Source organism: Lissotriton helveticus, chromosome 5_1 (genome assembly GCF_964261635.1).
Source record: "Lissotriton helveticus chromosome 5_1, aLisHel1.1, whole genome shotgun sequence".
Taxonomy (NCBI): Eukaryota; Metazoa; Chordata; class Amphibia; order Caudata; family Salamandridae; genus Lissotriton; species Lissotriton helveticus.
In genome coordinates this window covers 865110581-865132337 of record NC_136065.1, presented here as the reverse complement: position 1 = coordinate 865132337, position 21757 = coordinate 865110581, and the positions used below count along the sequence as shown (strand labels likewise).

The 21757-nt window shown below is 42.2% G+C and overlaps 1 protein-coding gene across 1 annotated transcript in view; it reads left to right on the top strand.

Annotated features, from left to right (window-relative positions):
* The window catches only part of CHAT (choline O-acetyltransferase), a 320287-nt gene extending 300041 nt beyond the window's left edge, over positions 1 to 20246 (top strand). The window contains exon 13 of the mRNA XM_078641120.1: positions 20037 to 20246. Coding sequence (XP_078497246.1) covers positions 20037 to 20246 — 210 coding nt within the window. The remainder of the gene's footprint in view (positions 1 to 20036) is intronic.
* Positions 20247 to 21757: the final 1511 nt, after the last annotated feature.

Below are 21757 nucleotides of genomic sequence, written 5' to 3'. Positions count from 1 at the left end.
GTCCCCTATAACGTTCGAGCCCCCCATGCAGGTGTCCGCCGGGCTGTGAACCGCCGTGCAATGAGATTGGCTCCAAGTGAAGTCACGAGCTGCGCCTGGCAGCAGCCACTGGCTTGGCGAGCACTGGAGGCGGGCTGGAGCTGTCCGATACCTCGGGGAAACAAACGCGCTGTAAACAGCAATTGCCAGCAAGCTCCAGCCTCTTGAAGAACGGGGCCTCATTAGCGCCTCTGGCCGGCGCGAAATATCACCGCAGACTCCTCCAGTAAAGAAAAGTATGAAGCCCAGGGGAATCCAGGAAAACTTTTAATGGAAAATTCAGGCATGATGCATTCCGGCATTACAGCCTTCTTCGGATGCCACTAAACAACAGGATGCTGCTCCACCCGCTCCTTTGAATGGCTTGCTCCACTCCTATTGGTCGGACTGCACCTTGCCCCAGATCACATGTCCGTGTACACACTGCAGAGCAAAATGAACTACAGTTCCCAGAAGCCATCAAATTAGGGTAAATACTACGTGTGGGGGAAGCAAGCAGAAATCCAGCCCATGTGGTTCAGAAATGTTAATGTCAAAGGTACAGGGCGGCCGGTTGGTTCCGCCTGGGGTGAATTTATAGCCCAAAAGCCTTCCCTGGGTCCCCTATAACGTTCGAGCCCTCCATGCAGGTGTCCGCCGGGCTGTGAGCTGCCGTGCAATGAGAGCGGCTCCACGTGAAGTCACGAGCTGCGCCTGGCAGCAGTCACTGGCTTGGCGAGCACTGGAGGCGGGCCGGAGCTGTCCGATACCTCGGGAAAACAAACGCGCTGTAAACAGCAATTGCCAGCAAGCTCCAGCCTCTTGAAGAACGGGGCCTCATTAGCGCCTCTGGCCGGCGCGAAATATATATATATATATATATATATATATATATATATATATATATATCAGCCGCGGCCCGTGGAGGGAGTTGCAGTGGGGCAGGCAGGCGGGGCGGGGGAGGGGCAAGGTGGTGGGTGATTAACACCGGAATCTGGATGATTGCAGGTAAGTAAATAATTAAATTAATAAAACGAATTTCGTTCCGTGCCCTGCATCGCATTTCGCACCCTGTCCCTCCCTGCCCCCGCCCCTCCTGCCTGCCCCACCGCAACTCCCTCCACGGGCCGCGGCTGATATATATATATATATTTTATTGTAGTTGTGTTGGAGTAGACTGAGCAAATCTTCCTTCTGGCATAGAACAATAGTACCTCAGTTTTAGATGGCTTGATTTTATAGCCTGAAAGCTCCATACATTCTGCTATTATGTCAGGAGTTTATTTGTGTTATTCTGTTAGGCCTGTAAAAACACCATATGGTCGGTGTATAATTGTATTCTAGGTGCCGATGGATAAAGTGATGCAAGATTTGGGTTTTGTCTGAGTGCGTAGACAAAGGTTCAACAAATTTAGCAAAAAGAAAAGAAAACATTGGGCAACCCTTGCTTGTCCCTTAACTAATAGTAATATAATTTACCAAGTTATTATTAATTATTAGATTTGTCATTTATTCTTTGAAAAGTGACACAATTAATCTAGTTATCTGAGAAGAGAATCCCATACTCTTTAGTAGTTCAAACAAGCATTTCCAGCTGTGAGATCAAAAGCTTTATCTGCATCAACTAAAATTGATTTGTATCAATGCAGTGATTTGTATCAATGAAATATAATCAATTGCTTCAGTGATGAAATTAGTACTGATAATATCTGCCTTCAGGAATAAATTCATCATGGGCTTTGTGAATTAATGTTGAGGTATGGACAAATATTTGTTGTGTAAAAATGTTGGCAAATATTTTATAGTCACTGTTCAATAATTTAATGGATCAATATGCGTTTTGGTCTAAAGAATCCTTGCCTTTTTTGGAAAGTCAATCAATATGCCTTTATGAAATAAGCTAGGAATCTTCGCTTCTACTAAAATGCAATTAAGTATTTGAGTGAGTGACTTTATAATATCTTCTGTGTACAGCAATCTCTATTTCCTTCAATGTATTGAAACTATTAGCATTTGGAAATGTTCGCTTGTCAATTTTTGGAGAAGTCATTTTTTAAGGTATATTTGTATTCTATTTTATAGAAACAGTACTAGAGAAATGGTATATTTTTCTGAAATGGTGCAGAAAATGTTGTCCTGTGTCTTCTAGATTCTCGATAATTATACCAAGATTAGGGTTTGGGATCTAGATAATTGCACTTCTAATGCTGGCTGCTTTTCTAAGATAAGCCAGTATTTTATTTGGTAGTTCCCCTTTCTCATACAATTATTGATACACTGTTGCTGAACCTCCCTCTATAAAGTAAATTCAGAAAACTAATTTTTAGTTTTAATCCCACTGGAAAAATTGTAATCTTATGTGCTGTGAGTTTAGTATTTTCTCCGTCTCAATTAATGTGCCCTAGTAAAGTCTGGTATTGTAATTTGTTATGCTTTTGTTTCTGAATTTACAATCTAATAAGTTCACTTTGTGAGGTGGGCTTGAACACCTCCCATGTAACGTCTTTAGAAGCAGTAATATTATTGTGTTCCTCATTTGTTCCCCTCTTTGTTTACCCCCATTATTTCTCCAGCATTTACACCTATGCTCTGAGAGATCCCATCCCATGGGGCAAAATCGAGCTCTGGTAATGCACTGATGGAAGCCTACCCGGTAGCCCCTTTCCCAATCAGGATATATTTTGTGCCCTCCCTCTGATCCTTTTTTTAAGCGATTACACCAAAATTCTCTATGCAATGCTAGAAAAGACTTTGTGTTGGCTGTTTTTCTCCTTATTGCAGGGCTTTCAGTTACCAGCATGTCCCTTCTTTTTGTCTTAATTTTGTAGCTCTGTAAGATATGTTTGTGTTTCTTTCACTTATGTAAATATCGAAAAGTTTCCTTGGGTCAACATCTCAAGTTTAGCAGTATGTATTGACATTGCTTGTGCACTAATTGCTTTGCACTCTGTTATTATTTTTTTCAGTTCTGTCATCTGCGTTTTGAGATCTCAAACAAAATAGTGTGGAAGATTTGTAGATCAAATTTGTCATTGATTTGAAAGGATTTTTCATGGATCACTTTTGTCAATATCTTTTACTTTATTCTGTACTCTCCAAAATGAACAAGAAATGTTAAAGGCCGAGACCCAGGCTTGGGAGGTGTGAAAATAACCTGATGGGCTCTATGTACAGCGAGATCACCTTTACTTCCAGCTACCTCGTGTTTTTATTAGACTCTTGATCCTTTCACACATAGAAGATCAATTTTCTTTGTACTCAGGGTTCCAAACATTTTTTCTTGTTTCTTGGACACAGTAGTTAATTTGTTATGAATTGGCTCCTGACCATCCCCTATCCCAGGAACTCTTTGGTACAACTCTATAACTTGGGCACCATATCTGTCTGTTTTGGTGCCAGTTCTTCTATCTATGATCCCAGACTGTTTCTAATCTCATTCTTTTTTTTTTAACTGTCTGTATCTCAGTAGGCATATTTTCTGACAGGGTGATCACGGATGTGTCCATGTGATTATATTGCCCACAGGGAGTCCTTCCTGTATTAATAACAATATTCGAACCCTCATTTGTGATTGGTTGAGTGTTCTTATGCATTTTAATTAGTAGGTTGTGTACCTGGTGGTCTTTTGGCTCATACTGTGCCAGTATTGTGTCCTCTGTAGCCAGATGTTGGGCCTTTAGATTGTGCATAACAATTCTTTTTCTTAGCAGGTTTGAACCTTCCAAATGGTTCACATAAGAATTAGGATCTGCCACAATACAGCCTTTTCTAATTATCTTCTTTTGGTGTGACAGTTTTGGTCGGGCTCATAATGGGAGACTGTGCCGCCTCTGCTTAGTAATTTTGTGCAAATTTACTGGAAAGTCCCTTTCAGCTTGCATACTGTCTCCATAGGTATCAGGGAGTTACACACGATTTTTATAGGCTTAGCAATATTTGCCTCTTAATTTGCTTGGATTCTTCTCCTTTTACCTTCATTCCCCTTTTCAGTGTTGACACCATTTTTCCAATCGGGTCAGTACTAGCAAACTTTTGTGATTGATGTATGGGCTAGATTACTGTCTCACTTTCATTTTTATTTTCATAACTTTCATATAGAGCAAAGTTTTGGGCTGAGAGATTACTGCCCTTCCCCTGCAGGTATTTCAATTATTTCCATCCTTGTAGCTTGAGACATAATTTGTGATCTTTTAATCTTTTCTCATGTCTGAGCATAGGCTTTTCCTCAAGACTGAAGTGTGTTCTGCTTCTGCACGTTAATTTACTGTGGTGCCTGTGCTCTTTTGGGGGTTTTTAAGCTCCTTCTGGGCTTTCTTGATTTCCACCTTTTACATTTCACCGATTAGTGATAATGGCAGGAACTCCATTATAGGGACATTCATAGTTTATTATTCAAATCTCATTACTTAGGCTCAGTCTCTGACTGTATGATTTAAGTTTAGCACTACCCCATCCACATAGGGTAGCAGAACCTAAGCACAAGATAACTTAGCTGTGAAACAGAGGAAGAAAAAGCAAGGTGGTTCTTTACCTCTGTGAACTGTATTGAGGCCCAAAAAAAGAAGCTCTGTTGAATGTGCACTCTGTTCACGGTGGCCACCTGGGCTGGGGTAATAAGGTGGAGAATAGTTGATTCATATTGTCCTGAGTTGAAAAAAACGACAGTGCCTCTCCTTCTGCAAAACCGAATTTTTTTAATAATATGATAGTTCCCAGCACCAATCAGCAACAAACACGGCAGTGTTGCGTCCCGACAAATACAATGACTTCAGATTTTAAATTTACAGTTACTGGATACTAGCTGCTGTCAGGGCCGGCATTTACATTGGTGGCGCACAGTGCAACAATCTTTGTTGGTGCCCCCCCAGCAAAAACCTCATTCTCCACAAATTTCCTCACTACCACTCTCGACCAGAGCCCATCATCTCTCTATAGCCCCTCTCTCACATGCTTTTCACTTGTTTTACAGTGCTACTCATACCAGTGTGGGATGTCAGAGCACTTTACATCACACACACAATAAACAGAGCCAATGAATCATACATGTGTAAATCAGTCTATAGATGTTACAGAAAATAATGAGGATAACAAGTTCAGGAAATCACATGCCATACATACTAGATGGTAATTTAATTTAAAAGTGTCTGATCTGGAGAAGAGCAAACTCAGGATTTAAAACATACCTCACTGGTTGGATGTATTTCTACTCAAATGAACCCTTTTTAGCAACAATAGGATAATACAAGACTGGGGGAAAACATAACATTCTAACCTATACTATGCAGTTTGCATGCAGCTCTTTGATGACAGTTCATAAGCTGCTGTGCTATATTAGGATTGTAATTTATAAACTGCAAGTAGCCAAAGGATCTCTCTGACAAAAGCAGCAACCTACTAAGTGATCGACATTAAGTACAGTTTGGTGATTTGCATAGTACTCATTCTTTGCAGCAGGCTACTTTAAGATGGGCCAAAACTGTCACTAGACAAACCTCAATCTCTCCCCAGCAGGAACATTAAACAGCAGAGTTATCTTGACATTGTTATTGTTGCCTAAAGACTGCTGGGTACACGAGGAACTCTGCAGCAGGTGCTTTTTAAACCAGTTTTATTTCCAAACAGGGTGCCGCCGAGGTCAGCGCTAGGTGCAGCTGCACCTGTGCACCGACCTAGAGCTTGCCCTGGCTCTTGTGCAAGGTCTAGTTAGGCTAGTTACAAGGTTCATTGTTTCACCTGCTGCTCCAAATTCTCTTTCACTCCAATTGAACTTACATATTTTGCACGGAAGTACATCAATCGCATATTGTTAAGCACATAATTTTACAATAGTTATGGCAGTACTGGGGCCATAAGGTATAATGTGTGGCATTGCTAAAAGAAACTTAACACAAGATTTATGTCTAGAACCAATAGAGTAAACAAAAGAAGAGAGAGAGGCAAATATATATATATATATATTTTTTTTTTAAACGATTTTATTGAAATAAAGGCACAGAGTTGGTTTGGCAACATCACAGTACATATCAACCATGATAGGCAGCAATACAATACATCATGAAGCATATAGTACAAGGTCCAAGCACACAGGTACTTAGAGAGTGGTCGGAGTGCGCCTTGCCATGTCTTCCGTTGGGGACGTACAGATTTCTCCTCTAAAGGCGTTCCATCCCCCCCATTTCTTATCCCACTTCTTGGGGCAACCCCTCAGTTTGTATACCTCCTTTTCTCCTATCATGCAACGATCCATTCCCGCTACCCACCCAATGGTGGATGGTCTTTTATCGGAGCCCCAGAGCATAGCGATGGCCCTTTTCACCAATAAGTACCCCAATGCCACCCATTGTTGCTCTGTCGCTATTTCCCATATAGGGCGAACCTCTGGGCAGTCCCATAATATATGATAAAAGGTGCCTTCTTGCCCACACCGTCTAAGGCACCACGGATCTGTTTGACTACCTATCTTTGCCAGGAGTACCCTCGATAGATATGCCCTATGTAGGATTTTTGACTGGATAAGGCGAAAGCAGTGGTTAATCGCTGTTTCTCTGGGAGACATTAATGCAGTTTGCCAGTCGTCTTGGTCCACCGGACCCACATCTCCTTGCCATTGTTCCCAAAGGGTCTGGAAGGGGTCGGGCATGTTGTTGCACAGTTTGCGATATGTTTAGGAGACGTCTTTGGTCGGGAGTGGTTCAGACAGTAATCTGTCCTCTAGAGGGGATGAGTCTGGTAATGAGGATAGGTCCGGGATATTGGCGAGGAGTGCGTGTCTGATTTGTAAATATCTAAAAATTTCACTTGGTGGGAGTGCGTGTTTGGTTTGAAGTTCTTTGAAGGTGAGGAGTTTGTCCTTGCATAGTAGGTCTCCTATAATAGTTATCCCAATAGTGTCCCACTTGTCGAATCCTTTGTGGTGGCAGAGCAGGCCCAATCGCTGGGAGGACCAAAGCGGTGTGGCCTTAGTAAATTTGTTTGCCCATCCCAGCCGTCTAGTGGCCTGATGCCAGATGTGTACTGGTTGCGACATAGGTCCCAGGTATCTGGCCTTTTGGATCTTACTGTAAAGTGCTCCCAGGTATCCCTCTCTTCCAGCTTGATACCGTTCTAGATGGAATGCAGGGTTAAAAAGGGACCCATGTATCGAGTGATTCATGGGCACTAGTTGCGTAGCCCAGTAGTAGAGGCACAGGTCTGGGAGGGCTATTCCACCATAGTACCATCCCTTGGTGAGTTTCCGGAGGGCTATACGGGGCGCCCCCCCATCCCACAACAAGGCCCGGACCTCCCCTTCAACAGCTGCAAAGTAGGTGTCAGCAATTGGGAACAGGCAGTTCAAGAGAGAGGCAAATATTTATAGGGAAAATAAAACAGATGATTGCTTTTATAGGTGAGTGCTACTAAAAAAATATCATCATAGATTTGCTACTTAATTAAAATAATATGATATGTACGGGAAATCAGAGAAGCATGATACTAAAAGTTTTAATCTGGTGAGAGACCTTCAGCCACCTGTTTGACATGGAATACTTAGCAGAACACTAGTAGAGTTACAACCTGCCGAAAACACTGTGGCCTCAACACAATTTTTAATAGCACAAGGCTCAACACCTAAAGATGTTTGTGCACCTAAGTAAAACAGTGATGTACAAAAAATACAATCCAAGGGTAAAGCCACGTTTCTGATACAGATTTAGATATTAGCGAATTTTATCATTGCACATATCAGGTTAGGTGAGGGTCTCTGTGCGTATATGGGTATAGCCTTCAGCAAAGTTTGTTGGAGACCCAAATACTCATAAATGTTTGGGCATTTAAATGGTTTGCAAGTAGTTAGGTAGTTTCTCACCCTGGAAACATGCACAGACTTACTCTTGAAGGAGTAGCAGTGAGTGTATTTATAGGAAGTACTCAGAAGGTTGCAAAGGTGAGAAGTTTCTTGACATGAAAAATACATTTTCCCCATAGACAAATAAAAAAATATATACATTGGAAATGATCATTTGCAATATAGTCCTGCATATGTGATTGTAACAAGGGTTACGGGAATGCATGCAATTTTGAGTAGTCCTGGAAATCTGACTCTTACAGAATTCAAGAACTACTCTTGGAATTCTTTTTGAATTCCCAATAGTCTAAAATCTGCTCCAAAAGTAGGACTCATCTTACAGGAGAAAACGTTTGAAGTTTTTCCCACACAATGTCACAAATATGCAGATTGTCCGGAAAATACATTTGTAAAAAATGTGAATTATCTTCCCCTTGATTGCGTCATCAAGCTAAGTAGATGTAGAGCAAAGAATAGTAAATCTACAACACACTATATATACTTACCATGACTTTGTATGTTGTAATATCGTCCAAGAAATAATATCATAATCTAACTATCAATAAACCACACTGTCGTGAAGGTGAGTATATATAAGTAAGTGTAGATTTACTATTTTAAACTCCACATCTATTTACCTTGATGATATGTATATGTGGAGTTAAGTATTGTAAAGCTGTACATACCTATATGCACTAACTTTACTTATATCGCAGCAGTCAATAGTTTGGCCTTGATATTTTTGTGAAATGTATTTCGTCCAAAATATTTCAAAGATTTATCCCATGGGTAGGATGAAAACACCATTTCAAAATCGAAAAAGGGATCTGAATGCATGGTTACTTATTTTACAAATCTTGTCTAATAACACCTAGTAGGTAGGGTCTATTCGCCTGATGTGGTAGATTAGAAACTCCCAGAAGGGGGAAAAGGCACAACCACACTCATTTCACTTATCTCCTTTAACTGAAGCTGTTGTCTAAGTTTATTGTGAACATCTGTTTCTTAATGTAGAACAAATGGCTGAAGAGTTTCATCTTTTTCCAAACTTTTATGGTCACGTCTGTCAAGTACTCCTGGATCAGGGGGGCATGACATGCCCTGGTTGCATGTGCTTTAACGCATACCAAATAACCTTAACACATCTGGATTATGCGTTGGGGAGGTGACCTGCCATTTCATTATTTAATACTAACAGCTTTGTTAACATACCCTTGGGCCTTCTGTGTTTTTTTGTTTGGTCTTGTGGGTATGAACAAGTAAGTTGAGCCACATACATATACTATCTAGGTACCCTCTGCCACAACCATAACCCAGTAGAAGAGGATATTTAGTTTTTGGGACTTTGAGCTAGAGTCCACCATGGGCGAATTATGTCCCTAGAATCAATCTTAGGTACTGAAAAGTAATGTGTTACTGTGTCATAAATGTTACTTCATTGATTTAGGACAGGAGGGGAAAAGGATTTATGTGATTCCTAGAAGGAGAGTTAAATCCTGATATGAATATGATGGAAAGTTGGCCAAATATACCTCAAGTAGACTTAGGGCTCATCTACATAATTATGGCAACTCCTCACAAACCTGTAAAAAATTGGTCTGAAGAACAGGTGGTAGAATTGTCTGCCTGCGTCCATGCCCAAGTGTGGCCGGTCAACTAGAATCACCAACAGGCCTCTGTCAATCCCGAGAGCATTCAACTTTGGCCATAACTGGTTCATCTTTATAGAGTTGTTAAACTTTTTCAGATATGAAATTTTGGGTGAAAAATGATTTGTGTGAATTAGAAATGTTAATGATGCATATGACCATAACCAATGAATTACGATTTTTCACGTAAAATGTTCTGATTATCTCAATTAGAAGTGTTATGAATAAGGTAGTATAGTTGTGCCACATTTTCGTATGGGACACCATTATTTCAAAATGGATGCAGCTTTTGCTCTTTTGCATATCCTTCTTCTGCTCATTCCCGCCTCCCAATCAATGACCCGCTGCAAGGCTTCTCTCCCCACAGTTTGCACAGAACACGGAGAACAATGACGTAAATGCACTGTAGTGTTAGAAAGCATGCGTTGTGAATTAAACTTTCCATCTTGTACCTGGTGTATCATTTTGAAGGATTTCCACTGTTAGTTCCAAAGTAAGCATGAAGAAGAAAATGATTCTTTGAGCTATTTCTTAAAAATGTTTAATATTGTATTTTACATCTCCGGAGTGCAGTTACTGAGGAAGCAAGCAAAATATTTTTCTTACCTTAAGACATGGGTTAGTGTTTAGAGCCTTTCAAATTTACGAAAATGTTTTTGATATGCCAATGAGATCTAACCATGATCATACATGAAGAATTTACAGTTTCGGTAATTATTATGCATAAATTGTGTATAAAAACTTCTGGTTTTGAAGGACCGGGTGCAACTTCTCTATTTTCTCCCTAAACGCTCTCCGAGTTTTCTGAGATTTTCTTTTTCACTAAGATATTGTCAGTACTCCTCATGAGCTTGACACTTAGACATTAGAGGGTTTTTATAATAACTGATTAGGGTTCTGCTATGATTTCTGATTTAGCATTTCTGCATTCTGAGTCTTTATGGCAAAATTATGCTTTTCTCTGTAATGTTTTATTTAACAGCACCGTTTTAAATCTTTTAAACCTAATTTTTATCTAGAACTCAGTTTTTTAGTGGTGCCAGTTTCTACTCATGATTTACTCTGCTACGTTTGTGCTATTGGTGGGGAAGGTATAATCAATCTTGCCATCAAAATCAATAGGAAGGCTCAAAGAGCTAAACTGACCGGTAAAATTTTAGATTCATTCGATATTGGGGTTTGGTTCTCGCAGAGAGACAGGCACATAGAATGGTTTTTAAAATCCTGTTTATTTTTTGATTACCCCTTTGGGGCTGACATTTAGGGCTGATCCCAATTTCTAGTGTCCTGCAGACTGAACTGTTGTTCTGGTGCTTTGCTTCAGGTTCAATCAATTCCATTATTTTATAGCAGGTAAGGTTGGAAGGGAGTGATCCAAACACAATTTGCAGTTGAAGGAAAGCGTTCCTATCTTTTGTGGTGAAAGTTTCTTGTCTGGGGTTGGCTCAATGACTTATCAAGTTTTATAAACAGCATGGGTCTCTTCCGCAATGAGGAGTTTAATTAGTTCACATGTTTTTTGCATTTTCAAAATCTTGTGCAGCCTACATTGCTTAATCTGTGGAGTCATATTGTAATTTCTATTAGAGATATTAAAATACTTCTCACAAACTGTATTTTGAATTGAATTTTTACTAGACTAAGGCCCTGATTACTAGTCCCTTGGACCGGCCTGAGGTAATTACCGCTCCCAGAAAATACCATTACCCTGGAAGTGAGGTATTTCTCTAAAAACCATCACAAAATGGGGAATTACATGTAGAATTGGTGCTTTGTGCATCAAATTCCTCAATGATTGGAATTTACAAGGCAGTTTTCCCTGGATTGACCTGCAGGAATGTTCCTGAGGAAAAATTCAGGAGTTGCGGTAATAACCATTATCCTCATAAGTCTAAAATGTGCTGTAGCAAAAGTTAGATGGGGGAAGTTCCCTCCAGTGGAGCTGGAATAACTTTTAGAGTGTGGGTGCTGCCATCTATGTTACATCGCTGACATCATAGGAATTTTGAAAAATCAAAGCATCACACAAAAAACACGATTACAAATCAGTCACACCCATTCAGCAGGAGAGTGGTATGGTTGTGGTATATAGCTGGTGGTGCATATTAAATCACACTATCATAAATAAATTACTATAATACGGTGTAGAAGAACACTGTCAGGCAGCTAATTTTCCATTGAAATGGCCACAAAGTTCACACTGACTTGCAGTTTTATGAAGAACAACAATAGCGTGTGGGATTCAGGTTTCAGCAAATATTTCTCATTTGCACATCACCAAATAAAGTCTTCATTAATTTTGATCCTAGTAAAATCTTCGTTGTATCACACTTCAGAATTACAATCAAATGTACCCCATTTGTACTTTCCTAAATGCTGATATATTTTGAAATATTCTTGCACTTCATTCATTGGTATTTCAATGTTGTTCGGTAGAAAAAACTGACATCCTACATCCTTTCTTTACACACTCTCTGTACTGAAGCAACATTATCTTGAACTATCTTGAACTCAAGGCAAACTTTAAAGGCATCTTTATTGCTCATTCACCTTCTGAACTCCAGCATGGGTATTTCGGGGGTGCTGCAGCACACCTCACAACCCTACTTGCCACTGGAGTGAGCTAGCTCTCAAGGCTTGTCAGTGTGATTTGTAGAGGACAGAAGTAGCATGGGGAGTTTTTATTCACTCAGGGTACTAGAAATTAAGTGATTTAACCATATATGAATACTACAGCTCTATTACCGGATCCCTCTGACTCTTCAGCCACTGCTTGCGGTACCCGCTCCGCGGGTCCCGCTTCGCTTCTGGGGGCTATTTCCGTCATCTGCAGCATCTACGGGACAGCAGCATCTCTCGGGGGTAGGGCCAGCGCGGTAGCGTGCAGGGCTGCGAGCGAGTGCGGGCGCAGGACTCAAAGTCCCAGGAGCGCCCGCCAGACCCAATTGCAACCACCTGGGCCGCTCTCCCTGCACGCTCCGCCCCACCTTCCCACGCTCACAGCATTTAAGCTCCTTCTTCGCTGCTACTACCGTGTCACCTATTTGTGCATTCACTGAGGCTACGTACTTTCTCCGACAGTATCCAGCTCTATTACCGGATCCCTCTGACTCTTCAGCCACTGCTTGCGGTACCCGCTCCGCGGGTCCCGCTTCGCTTCTGGGGGCTATTTCCGTCATCTGCAGCATCTACGGGACAGCAGCATCTCTCGGGGGTAGGGCCAGCGCGGTAGCGTGCAGGGCTGCGAGCGAGTGCGGGCGCAGGACTCAAAGTCCCAGGAGCGCCCGCCAGACCCAATTGCAACCACCTGGGCCGCTCTCCCTGCACGCTCCGCCCCACCTTCCCACGCTAACAGCATTTAAGCTCCTTCTTCGCTGCTACTACCGTGTCACCTATTTGTGCATTCACTGAGGCTACGTACTTTCTCCGACAGTATCCAGCTCTATTACCGGATCCCTCTGACTCTTCAGCCACTGCTTGCGGTACCCGCTCCGCGGGTCCCGCTTCGCTTCTGGGGGCTATTTCCGTCATCTGCAGCATCTACGGGACAGCAGCATCTCTCGGGGGTAGGGCCAGCGCGGTAGCGTGCAGGGCTGCGAGCGAGTGCGGGCGCAGGACTCAAAGTCCCAGGAGCGCCCGCCAGACCCAATTGCAACCACCTGGGCCGCTCTCCCTGCACGCTCCGCCCCACCTTCCCACGCTAACAGCATTTAAGCTCCTTCTTCGCTGCTACTACCGTGTCACCTATTTGTGCATTCACTGAGGCTACGTACTTTCTCCGACAGTATCCAGCTCTATTACCGGATCCCTCTGACTCTTCAGCCACTGCTTGCGGTACCCGCTCCGCGGGTCCCGCTTCGCTTCTGGGGGCTATTTCCGTCATCTGCAGCATCTACGGGACAGCAGCATCTCTCGGGGGTAGGGCCAGCGCGGTAGCGTGCAGGGCTGCGAGCGAGTGCGGGCGCAGGACTCAAAGTCCCAGGAGCGCCCGCCAGACCCAATTGCAACCACCTGGGCCGCTCTCCCTGCACGCTCCGCCCCACCTTCCCACGCTAACAGCATTTAAGCTCCTTCTTCGCTGCTACTACCGTGTCACCTATTTGTGCATTCACTGAGGCTACGTACTTTCTCCGACAGTATCCAGCTCTATTACCGGATCCCTCTGACTCTTCAGCCACTGCTTGCGGTACCCGCTCCGCGGGTCCCGCTTCGCTTCTGGGGGCTATTTTTCCGTCATCTGCAGCATCTACGGGACAGCAGCATTTCTCGGGGGTAGGGCCAGCGCGGTAGCGTGCAGGGCTGCGAGCGAGTGCGGGCGCAGGACTCAAAGTCCCAGGAGCGCCCGCCAGACCCAATTGCAACCACCTGGGCCGCTCTCCCTGCACGCTCCGCCCTTCTCACAAGCATCCTACATAACTAAGTCACTTGACCCGCTGCGCGGGAGGGCGCCGGGAGAAGCCCGGGACAAGGGCGGGCCCGTTTTAGCCCGTTCTAGACCGAGAGAGACCGGACCGGGCCACCCCTCTTGGTTGAGTGGTTGATTTATTCAATTTTTTTTTTTTTTTGGTATTATCCTTTACTGCCCCATCATCTTGTCCAGGGTATCTTTCCGAACAATGTCTACACGTGTAACTCGGCATACGGCTAAAAATGTTAAAAAAAACTACGGGAACACTGGATGACTTTATAACAAGGACCAACACAAGCATTGATAATGAGATTTCTAAACTCCAGCATAGAGTTTCTCTAGAGCTGGAGGAAGCAAGGAGACTATCCATTGATTTAGGCTTGGCCAAAAAATCTTCTTTAGGTAGTATTGCCTTAGCTAGGACTCCGGAACGCTCCGCTGTAACTAAATCTCTTGTTATACCGGTCGAAGTTCATCCAGCCCCCGAGGAAATTTTGCCATTTGTTAATGTCTCATCGGATCATTCCGAGGAAATGCTCGAAAGGACGTTACCTGTATCATCTTCCAAAACGGATATGACACCGAAGGACAATGAAACCAAAGACACTGAGGACATGACACTGAAGGACAATGAAACCAAAGACATTGAGGACATCAATAAAGTTTTGTATCCCACTAAGGTAATGCCAACACTAAAGAGAAAATGTAAGTTTGGGGCAGCGTACTTTAGGAAAAAAGCTAAAGTGACAAAAAGCCAGTGTTTAACAGCTTGGTCAAATCCGAAGGGGGGTTCGAACGATCTATTTTCCCAGTCACTACCCAAGATAGAGTTGTTTAAAAAAAATAATGTGATGGAAATTAATAGTACAGCTGATGTTGCTATTATTGATGTGCATGATGCTCCAATGGCAGAGAAAACAGGTACATCTCTGCTAGAATTGGAGGGGGGGAAGGAGAATTTTGTCAAAACTGTATGGGAGACCTTAAAAAAGCTATTAAAGCCACTCGAAGTTAGGTTATCTAGTATTGAAAACCAACTATTGGAATTGGAGAAAAGTATTATTACTCTGTTTAGTATTAGCTTAGACACTTGTGGCATGAAACCTCCACAGCCTCCAGATGCTGCCCTTAGCAGCTCACATGTTTCCACTTGCCCCGTGATTACTACAACAAATATGGGTGCTAAACAAACTACTATAGTGAGTGTTCCTCAAGTAGCTGATCGTGGAGCAACCCAAGTTTACACTTTTTCTGCTACCCCCTTGGTTCCTCCAAAAGGTAATAATGCAAATAATCAGAAGGGTAAAGGTCCTGCCTTTGTAGCAAATACAGGATCTGTGGGTACTAAAAATACGTGCCCTATCAAATTGACTGTTCCCAACCCCCCTGTATGTGTAGCATCTACCCCTAGGGTGACCTCATTAAATGAAACAATGAAAAAGACTGTACCAAACGACCATTCCTCCCAAGCTAGCAAAATTCCCAGGGGGGGATTTATAGATCTTCCACCTGACGCAAGCCCTTTTGTAATTGTACTAACTGGGGTTCCCGAGCTAGACAACCAGTATGAGGAAAATTTTTTGTCTTTAAAAAATAAGGTAATATACTGGTTAAATGAGAACAAGCCCATTTCAAATTATACTAAAAGTAAAATCCTCATGGTAAGAAGGGTACCGTGGATCGGTCCTACACATAAAACCATCGTGGGCGACTGTATTGTCGTTTCTTTTGAGGGTTCTCTTACCGCCCAACATATTTGTTCACAAACCACTTATGCAGGCACATCCCCAATTGAAGTAAGGCCCCTGACATTCTTTTATCCCCCTTTGAGGCATGCGAACAATGGAGGCAACTGGACTACGGTTAATTACCATTCCACGCCCGAAGTAAGGCCCCTGACATTCTTTTATCCTCCTTTGAGGCATGCGAGCAATGGAGGTAATTGGACTACGGTTAATTACCGTTCTATGCCTGGTACGCGACATGGCAGTCATGGCACTGGCATTGGGTGGAATGGTGCTTCTACCTATAATAGGTTCAGTCCTCTGGATGGAGTTGATTGACTCCCAATCCAGAGAATTGGGCCCCCCAGTGGACACGCTAGTGATCGCCTAATTGACACTAAGGGTACCCCCATTAAACCTGTCAATACAAAAACAATGATTCGAGCTGGAGAGGGTGTTAAGGATTGTCAAGCTAAAAAAGGGGCCTTAGATATGCAGCATGGTACTGCGTCAAGTATGAATAATTGTGGGGAGAATCAGATTGATTCAGTTGATGTTGTATCTAACTGTGTAGTGGACCGGCCATTTGATTTAGCTCCGTATCATGGAGATGAAACAGTCAAAGACCTAACGATAGGACCAGAATTGATTGTAAATCCTATCTGCACTGCAAAAGGGGTTAAACCATCCTTGCTTATTATCTCCTGGAATATTGCGGGGGTATGTAAAAATCTGAGGGACCCAGAATGGGCAGAATACATAGATTCCTGTGATTTTTGCTTCCTACAAGAAACTTGGGCAATAGATATACCCCATAGGATGGGATACAAAACCTATGGTATTGAGGCTGTCCAAGGAAGCAGGGGAAGACCCTCGGGGGGTCTTATCATATGGGCCAAAGTCACGTTGAAGATTAAGATCAAAATAATTGACACAGGCTCATTGGACATCCTGGCTTTGAAAATTACATCTGTAAAATATGAAGAATGTTATCTGATTAATATTTATAATAGACCTTCCATGCACTCCAAAAAATCTCCCACTATTGAAGTATTAGATGACTTTTTAAAAAGGGTGGTTAGTGAGGTCCCAGTAATCATGGGCGGAGATATTAATTGAAACCGTCCTGGGACTTGTGGACATTCTTGAGGAGGAAGACCTCGCAAATAACATCCCCCAACTTGAAAGCACAAAATTTGTCAACTGCTCTGTATTGGTCGTACAATTGGTAGGACTAACAATCGACCACAATCTTAGAGCATGCAATGGTCGTTTCCCCTCTGATCTTTCAAAATGTCCCACGTTTGCAAGGTCCAATATGACAAGCAATCTGGACTTTATATTTGTCTCACTGTGCATTTGGCAACATATGTTGGATTTTGTGGTGTCTATTAGGGGTGAGAGTGATCATTACCCATTGGAACTATTGGTTGATGGTACTTTGTTCAGTGAAACTTCTTCCCAAGTAACAACTGAGGTTTTAAACCTAAATCCATGTGATGAGCATCATGTCAGTAATAATAGGCGTGCGCTGAAATGGTGCCAAGTACTTGAACACGAAAACGCACTGGCAAATGTATACTCAATCTTTGACTCAATCTTTGGGTCCTCAGATGATCACTCTCTTTCACCCGAATGTTATGATAGTTTTATTGAACTACACCATGCATTCTTCGAAAAATTAAAAATATGTTTGACAAAAATGCCGGAAAAAAAACAACAAAATGTGAGAATGGGGTGTCATGGAAAATTATGGTATGATAAGTCTTGTAGAGCAGCCAAGAGGGATCTATTGGTGGCAATAAAAAACAAATCAAAGGAGGATGTTAGAGTGGCTAGGGAATTCTATAAGACTACCCAAAATAGCTCAAGAAGAAGATGGGAAGAGTCGATTTGGGCAGAGATGCTGACTGCAGCTAAAGCAAAAGATAATGTGGGGTTCTGGAGGTTGGTGGCCAATGGGTCCCATGCAGCTAGAGTTGTGAAGGATGTTTTTTTAGATGAGCTGACTTGGGTAAATCACTTTACATCTCTCTACAAACAATATGACAATGGGTCTGATGTCACCCCCTGGTCCTCCCCACCAATTGAGTGCATGAATTTTACAATCAATGAGACAGAAAGAGCAATTGCTGACCTAAAAAGTAGCAAAGCCCCAGGCCCCGACAAAATACCAGGTGATTTGTATAAACACGAGGTCGAAGTTTGGGCCCCTTATATAAATCACCTGTTTAATGCCCTGTCCAGCAATTGCCAATTCCCAGATAGCTGGCGTGCTGCAGAGGTTGTTCTTATATTTCAAAAGGGCAGTAGGCTGGTTCCGTCGAACTACAGACCGATTAGTTTGATGGACATTTTGCAAAAGCTTTACTCCAAACACTTACTGTTCCGAATGAATGATTGGATTGAGGAAAATGCCATACTTACCAAACTACAAGCTGGGTTTAGGGGTAAGATCAGTACCATAGACCAGGTGTTTAGATTGTGCTGTATATATTGGAAGTATGTGCTTATCAGGAAGGGTCGTTTGTATATCGCCTTCGTGGATTTGAGGGCGGCTTTCGACCTTGTTCCTCGCAATCTGCTTTGGAGGTCACTCAGTGAAGCTGGTCTTCCTGGATGTCTCCTGGCCCAAATAATCCATCTACATGATGGGAATCATGCCAATATTAGGTGGGGACCATGTGGAGAACTGACACGTGATATCCCTATAGAGCGTGGAGTACGCCAAGGATGCGTCCTGGCACCCACTTTATTTTCGCTCTTTGTTAATGATATCCCTGATTATCTGAGCAGTAGTTCCAGCGATTCACCAAAACTTAATGGGGAGTTGGTGCCGGCGTTACTTTTCGCGGACGACACCATTTTGGTATCACAAACAAAGAAGGGTCTGCAAACGCTTCTGAATTCCTTCAGCATATACTGTATGAAGAAGGGCCTAGAGATAAACATTAATAACACCAAATGTATGGCTCTAAACCATCCTAAGCCTGATAGGGGGACCTTAAGTTTGGATGGCCAAACCTTGGAAATAGTGGACAACTTTTCCTATCTGGGTGTAGTGTTAGATTCGAATCTAACTTGGAAAGACCAAATTGAGAAAAGTAAGATGTCATATGCCCATAATGTTAGACCAATTATCAGCAAACTAAAAAACTGCTCAAGTAAAAGTATTACTCCTGCACTTGAGCTATTCAAATTCAAAACACAGTCTGCTGCCCTTTATGGGGCGGAGATATGGGGAACGTGGTCGAAAGACAGTTTTTATGGACCGGATAATAGATTCATGAGATCAATCGTAAGGGTCCCCAAAAGCACCCCCTTGATTCCACTCCAAATGGATTTGAATTTTAAAAGAACTGATAATTATGCAACCTTAAGACCACTAATGTTTTGGGTACATCTTTGGTCCACCCCTGAACTAATTGATTATAGGAAAGGACTCCAGGAGATATTGGGGCTTGATTCTCTGCATTCCATTGTATGGCTTAAGCACATAAAAAAATGGTTCCTCATCCTGGGCTTACCACAGTTTTGGGAATGCCCGGAAGGGTTACCATTTAATGCAAAACTCATGGTAAAACATATATTTTGGTCTTTCATCTCAACCCGCCTAGTAACCGGTAACAGCATTGGATCCCTTACCCAAAGTTTCCTCAAGTTTAAGGAAGAGCCTTTTTTCGAGACTTTCCTGGACGAGATCGAGCCTCCGCTCGCTAAGTCCCTATTTTTGAAGTTTAGATATGGGAATCTTATGACAAGCTGCAATGTTGAACGCTGGTCTAAGAAAAATGGGGACGGGGTTGACCCTATACAGGGGAAGTGTGCAATGTGCCCAGGCTCGTATATGGAAGATGAGAGACATATTCTTTTTTTCTGCTCAGCGTACGACAAAGCAAGAAAAAAATGGGTTAAAGCCTTGTGCAATATCCTAGGAATAAGAACATGCTCTCAAGCGTATAGGATTGCAAAGACAAATACCCTACAAATTGTCGTATTCAGTATTAGCAGATTTCTTCTATCAGTTTATTATTCAAGAAGGAAGGTTGGTCAACCGTTATGAGTAGTTAAAGTATGTAAATACTCTGCTAATTAATATGGTGTATGACTTTGCCCCTTGAGGAAAAATGCAATTGGTGACACAACTCTTTTTTATTATGTATCATGTACTTTTATTCTTTTGTTGGAAATGGTCTTAGTATTTTTATAATAAGATGTATTTTAAACTGTATATACAATATATATGTTGTGTGTTAGGCTGTTTTGTTTTACATGTATCTTTTATGGCTGAAAAAGTCGAAATAAAGATCAATTGAATTGAATTGAATTGAATACTAATGGCCAATTGTTCTCATCTTTGTTGTGGTCTCCCACTCCTTAATTACACCTCCATTGTGTTATTTCTCTTACAGGTTCCAACCACCATGGAAATGTTCTGCTGCTACGGACCTGTAGTCCCCAATGGATATGGCTCTTGTTACAATCCCCAGGCCAATCATATCCTGTTTTGCATATCCAGTTTCAAGGACTGCAAGGAGACCTCCTCTGCCAGGTTTGCCGAGGCGGTGGAAGAAAGCTTCCTGGCTATGAGAGATCTGTGCATCAAATGCAACAGCAAGTGACAACACTTCACCAGCCAAATAGGGCTAGTAGATTAGCTTTCAGTCCCAGCTTTTGCCCGGTCTAGTACCACACGTAGCACTGAAAATGGATCAAGAAATGAAATGGACACTGAATGTATTTTTTTGTTTGAGATGGTTAGGCAATATATATTTATTTTGTAGGATACACATGAGTATGCTGGTCATGCAGGAAAGTAATCTGAGGATCTGCTAAAGAGATCTAACACTAACCTGCAGGTCATGTGTTCAAAATCCTGAAGAGAGAGATCAACCTTTCATCTTGGCAAAGTTGATCAAACAGGGAACACTTGGGCAATAATGGTACCTACAAGGGCCGTGAAGCAATTCAGTTTGGGCTACACATAATATTAAATGGTCAATATTAGTACTATAATGGTTCTAAAATGATCATGTAACCACAGACAATACTGATATTGTAGGTGAACAACTATCGTTTACTTCAAAGACCAGCATGTGCCAACAGGATTTGCCATATAAATGCTCTCATTTTAAAAAAAAAGCCAAAAACTGTATATGATGTGTAAAAATTAACATGAGATGAAGGCCAAAAAAGTCAAGATGAAGGGTAAAAACTTGTTCAGTAAAAGAAAGGGGCATATCACGTAGAGTTGGAATTGTGTGAAAGAAGGAGAAAGAGAGGCAAAGTGCTAGACTAGTAGAGCAGGTTTGGTCATTGTTAAATCTAATCATGTACACAAGAATTAGACAGCAACAGAGAAACAAATTATGAAGTAGGGTTGATTAAGTTATGTGGTATGAAAAGTCAAATAAGCGGCATAATGTGGCACATTCTGTGATAGCACTGTTTTTCTATTTTTATACTTTAATCCCTATTAATACTGTCAGGACTGGAAAGTCAGTTTAACACCCGAATACAGCAATCACCAACTAAAAGGTGGCCTTTGTAAAGGGTCTGCCACTGCCAGTGCTTAATTTGTAAAATAATAAGTGGCAGGGCCCTGACCAGGAGGCCACTGCAGCTTTCTCCGCATTGTCCCTGTCATCACTGCCAAAACAACTACTAACGATCTCTCTCACCTTCATGTGCGAAAGTTCAGATTATTCCAGGCCCTCAAAGCTAAAGGAATGGCTAGGGGGCATGTATTAGTAATTTTTAATGTATATTGTAGTCACAAACAACCTTGTTCTGCTCATCTCTAAATTAGATGAGCAGCGCCAGCATGTGGCAGACTATCATAAGTGTGGTGTGGACAATTAAGTGCTGGCGCCTCATACCGGAAACCAATTAAGAGCAGGTGCCTAGCACCGAAAACCACTGGTTCAAATTAAGCACTGCCACTGTGCCCATGTGGTGGTTTTTAGTAACTTTGAGCAGGGATTCTGAGCTAGAAAGAAATTTCCTTATGCACAATAGAAAGAAAGTAATGCACCACAGGATTTCCTCAGGTCAGTGCTCTCATCCTGTAGTTTTAGATGCTATCTCTTCTTTTTTCCATAATTATTATGTAAGGTTATAGATATGTTATTTA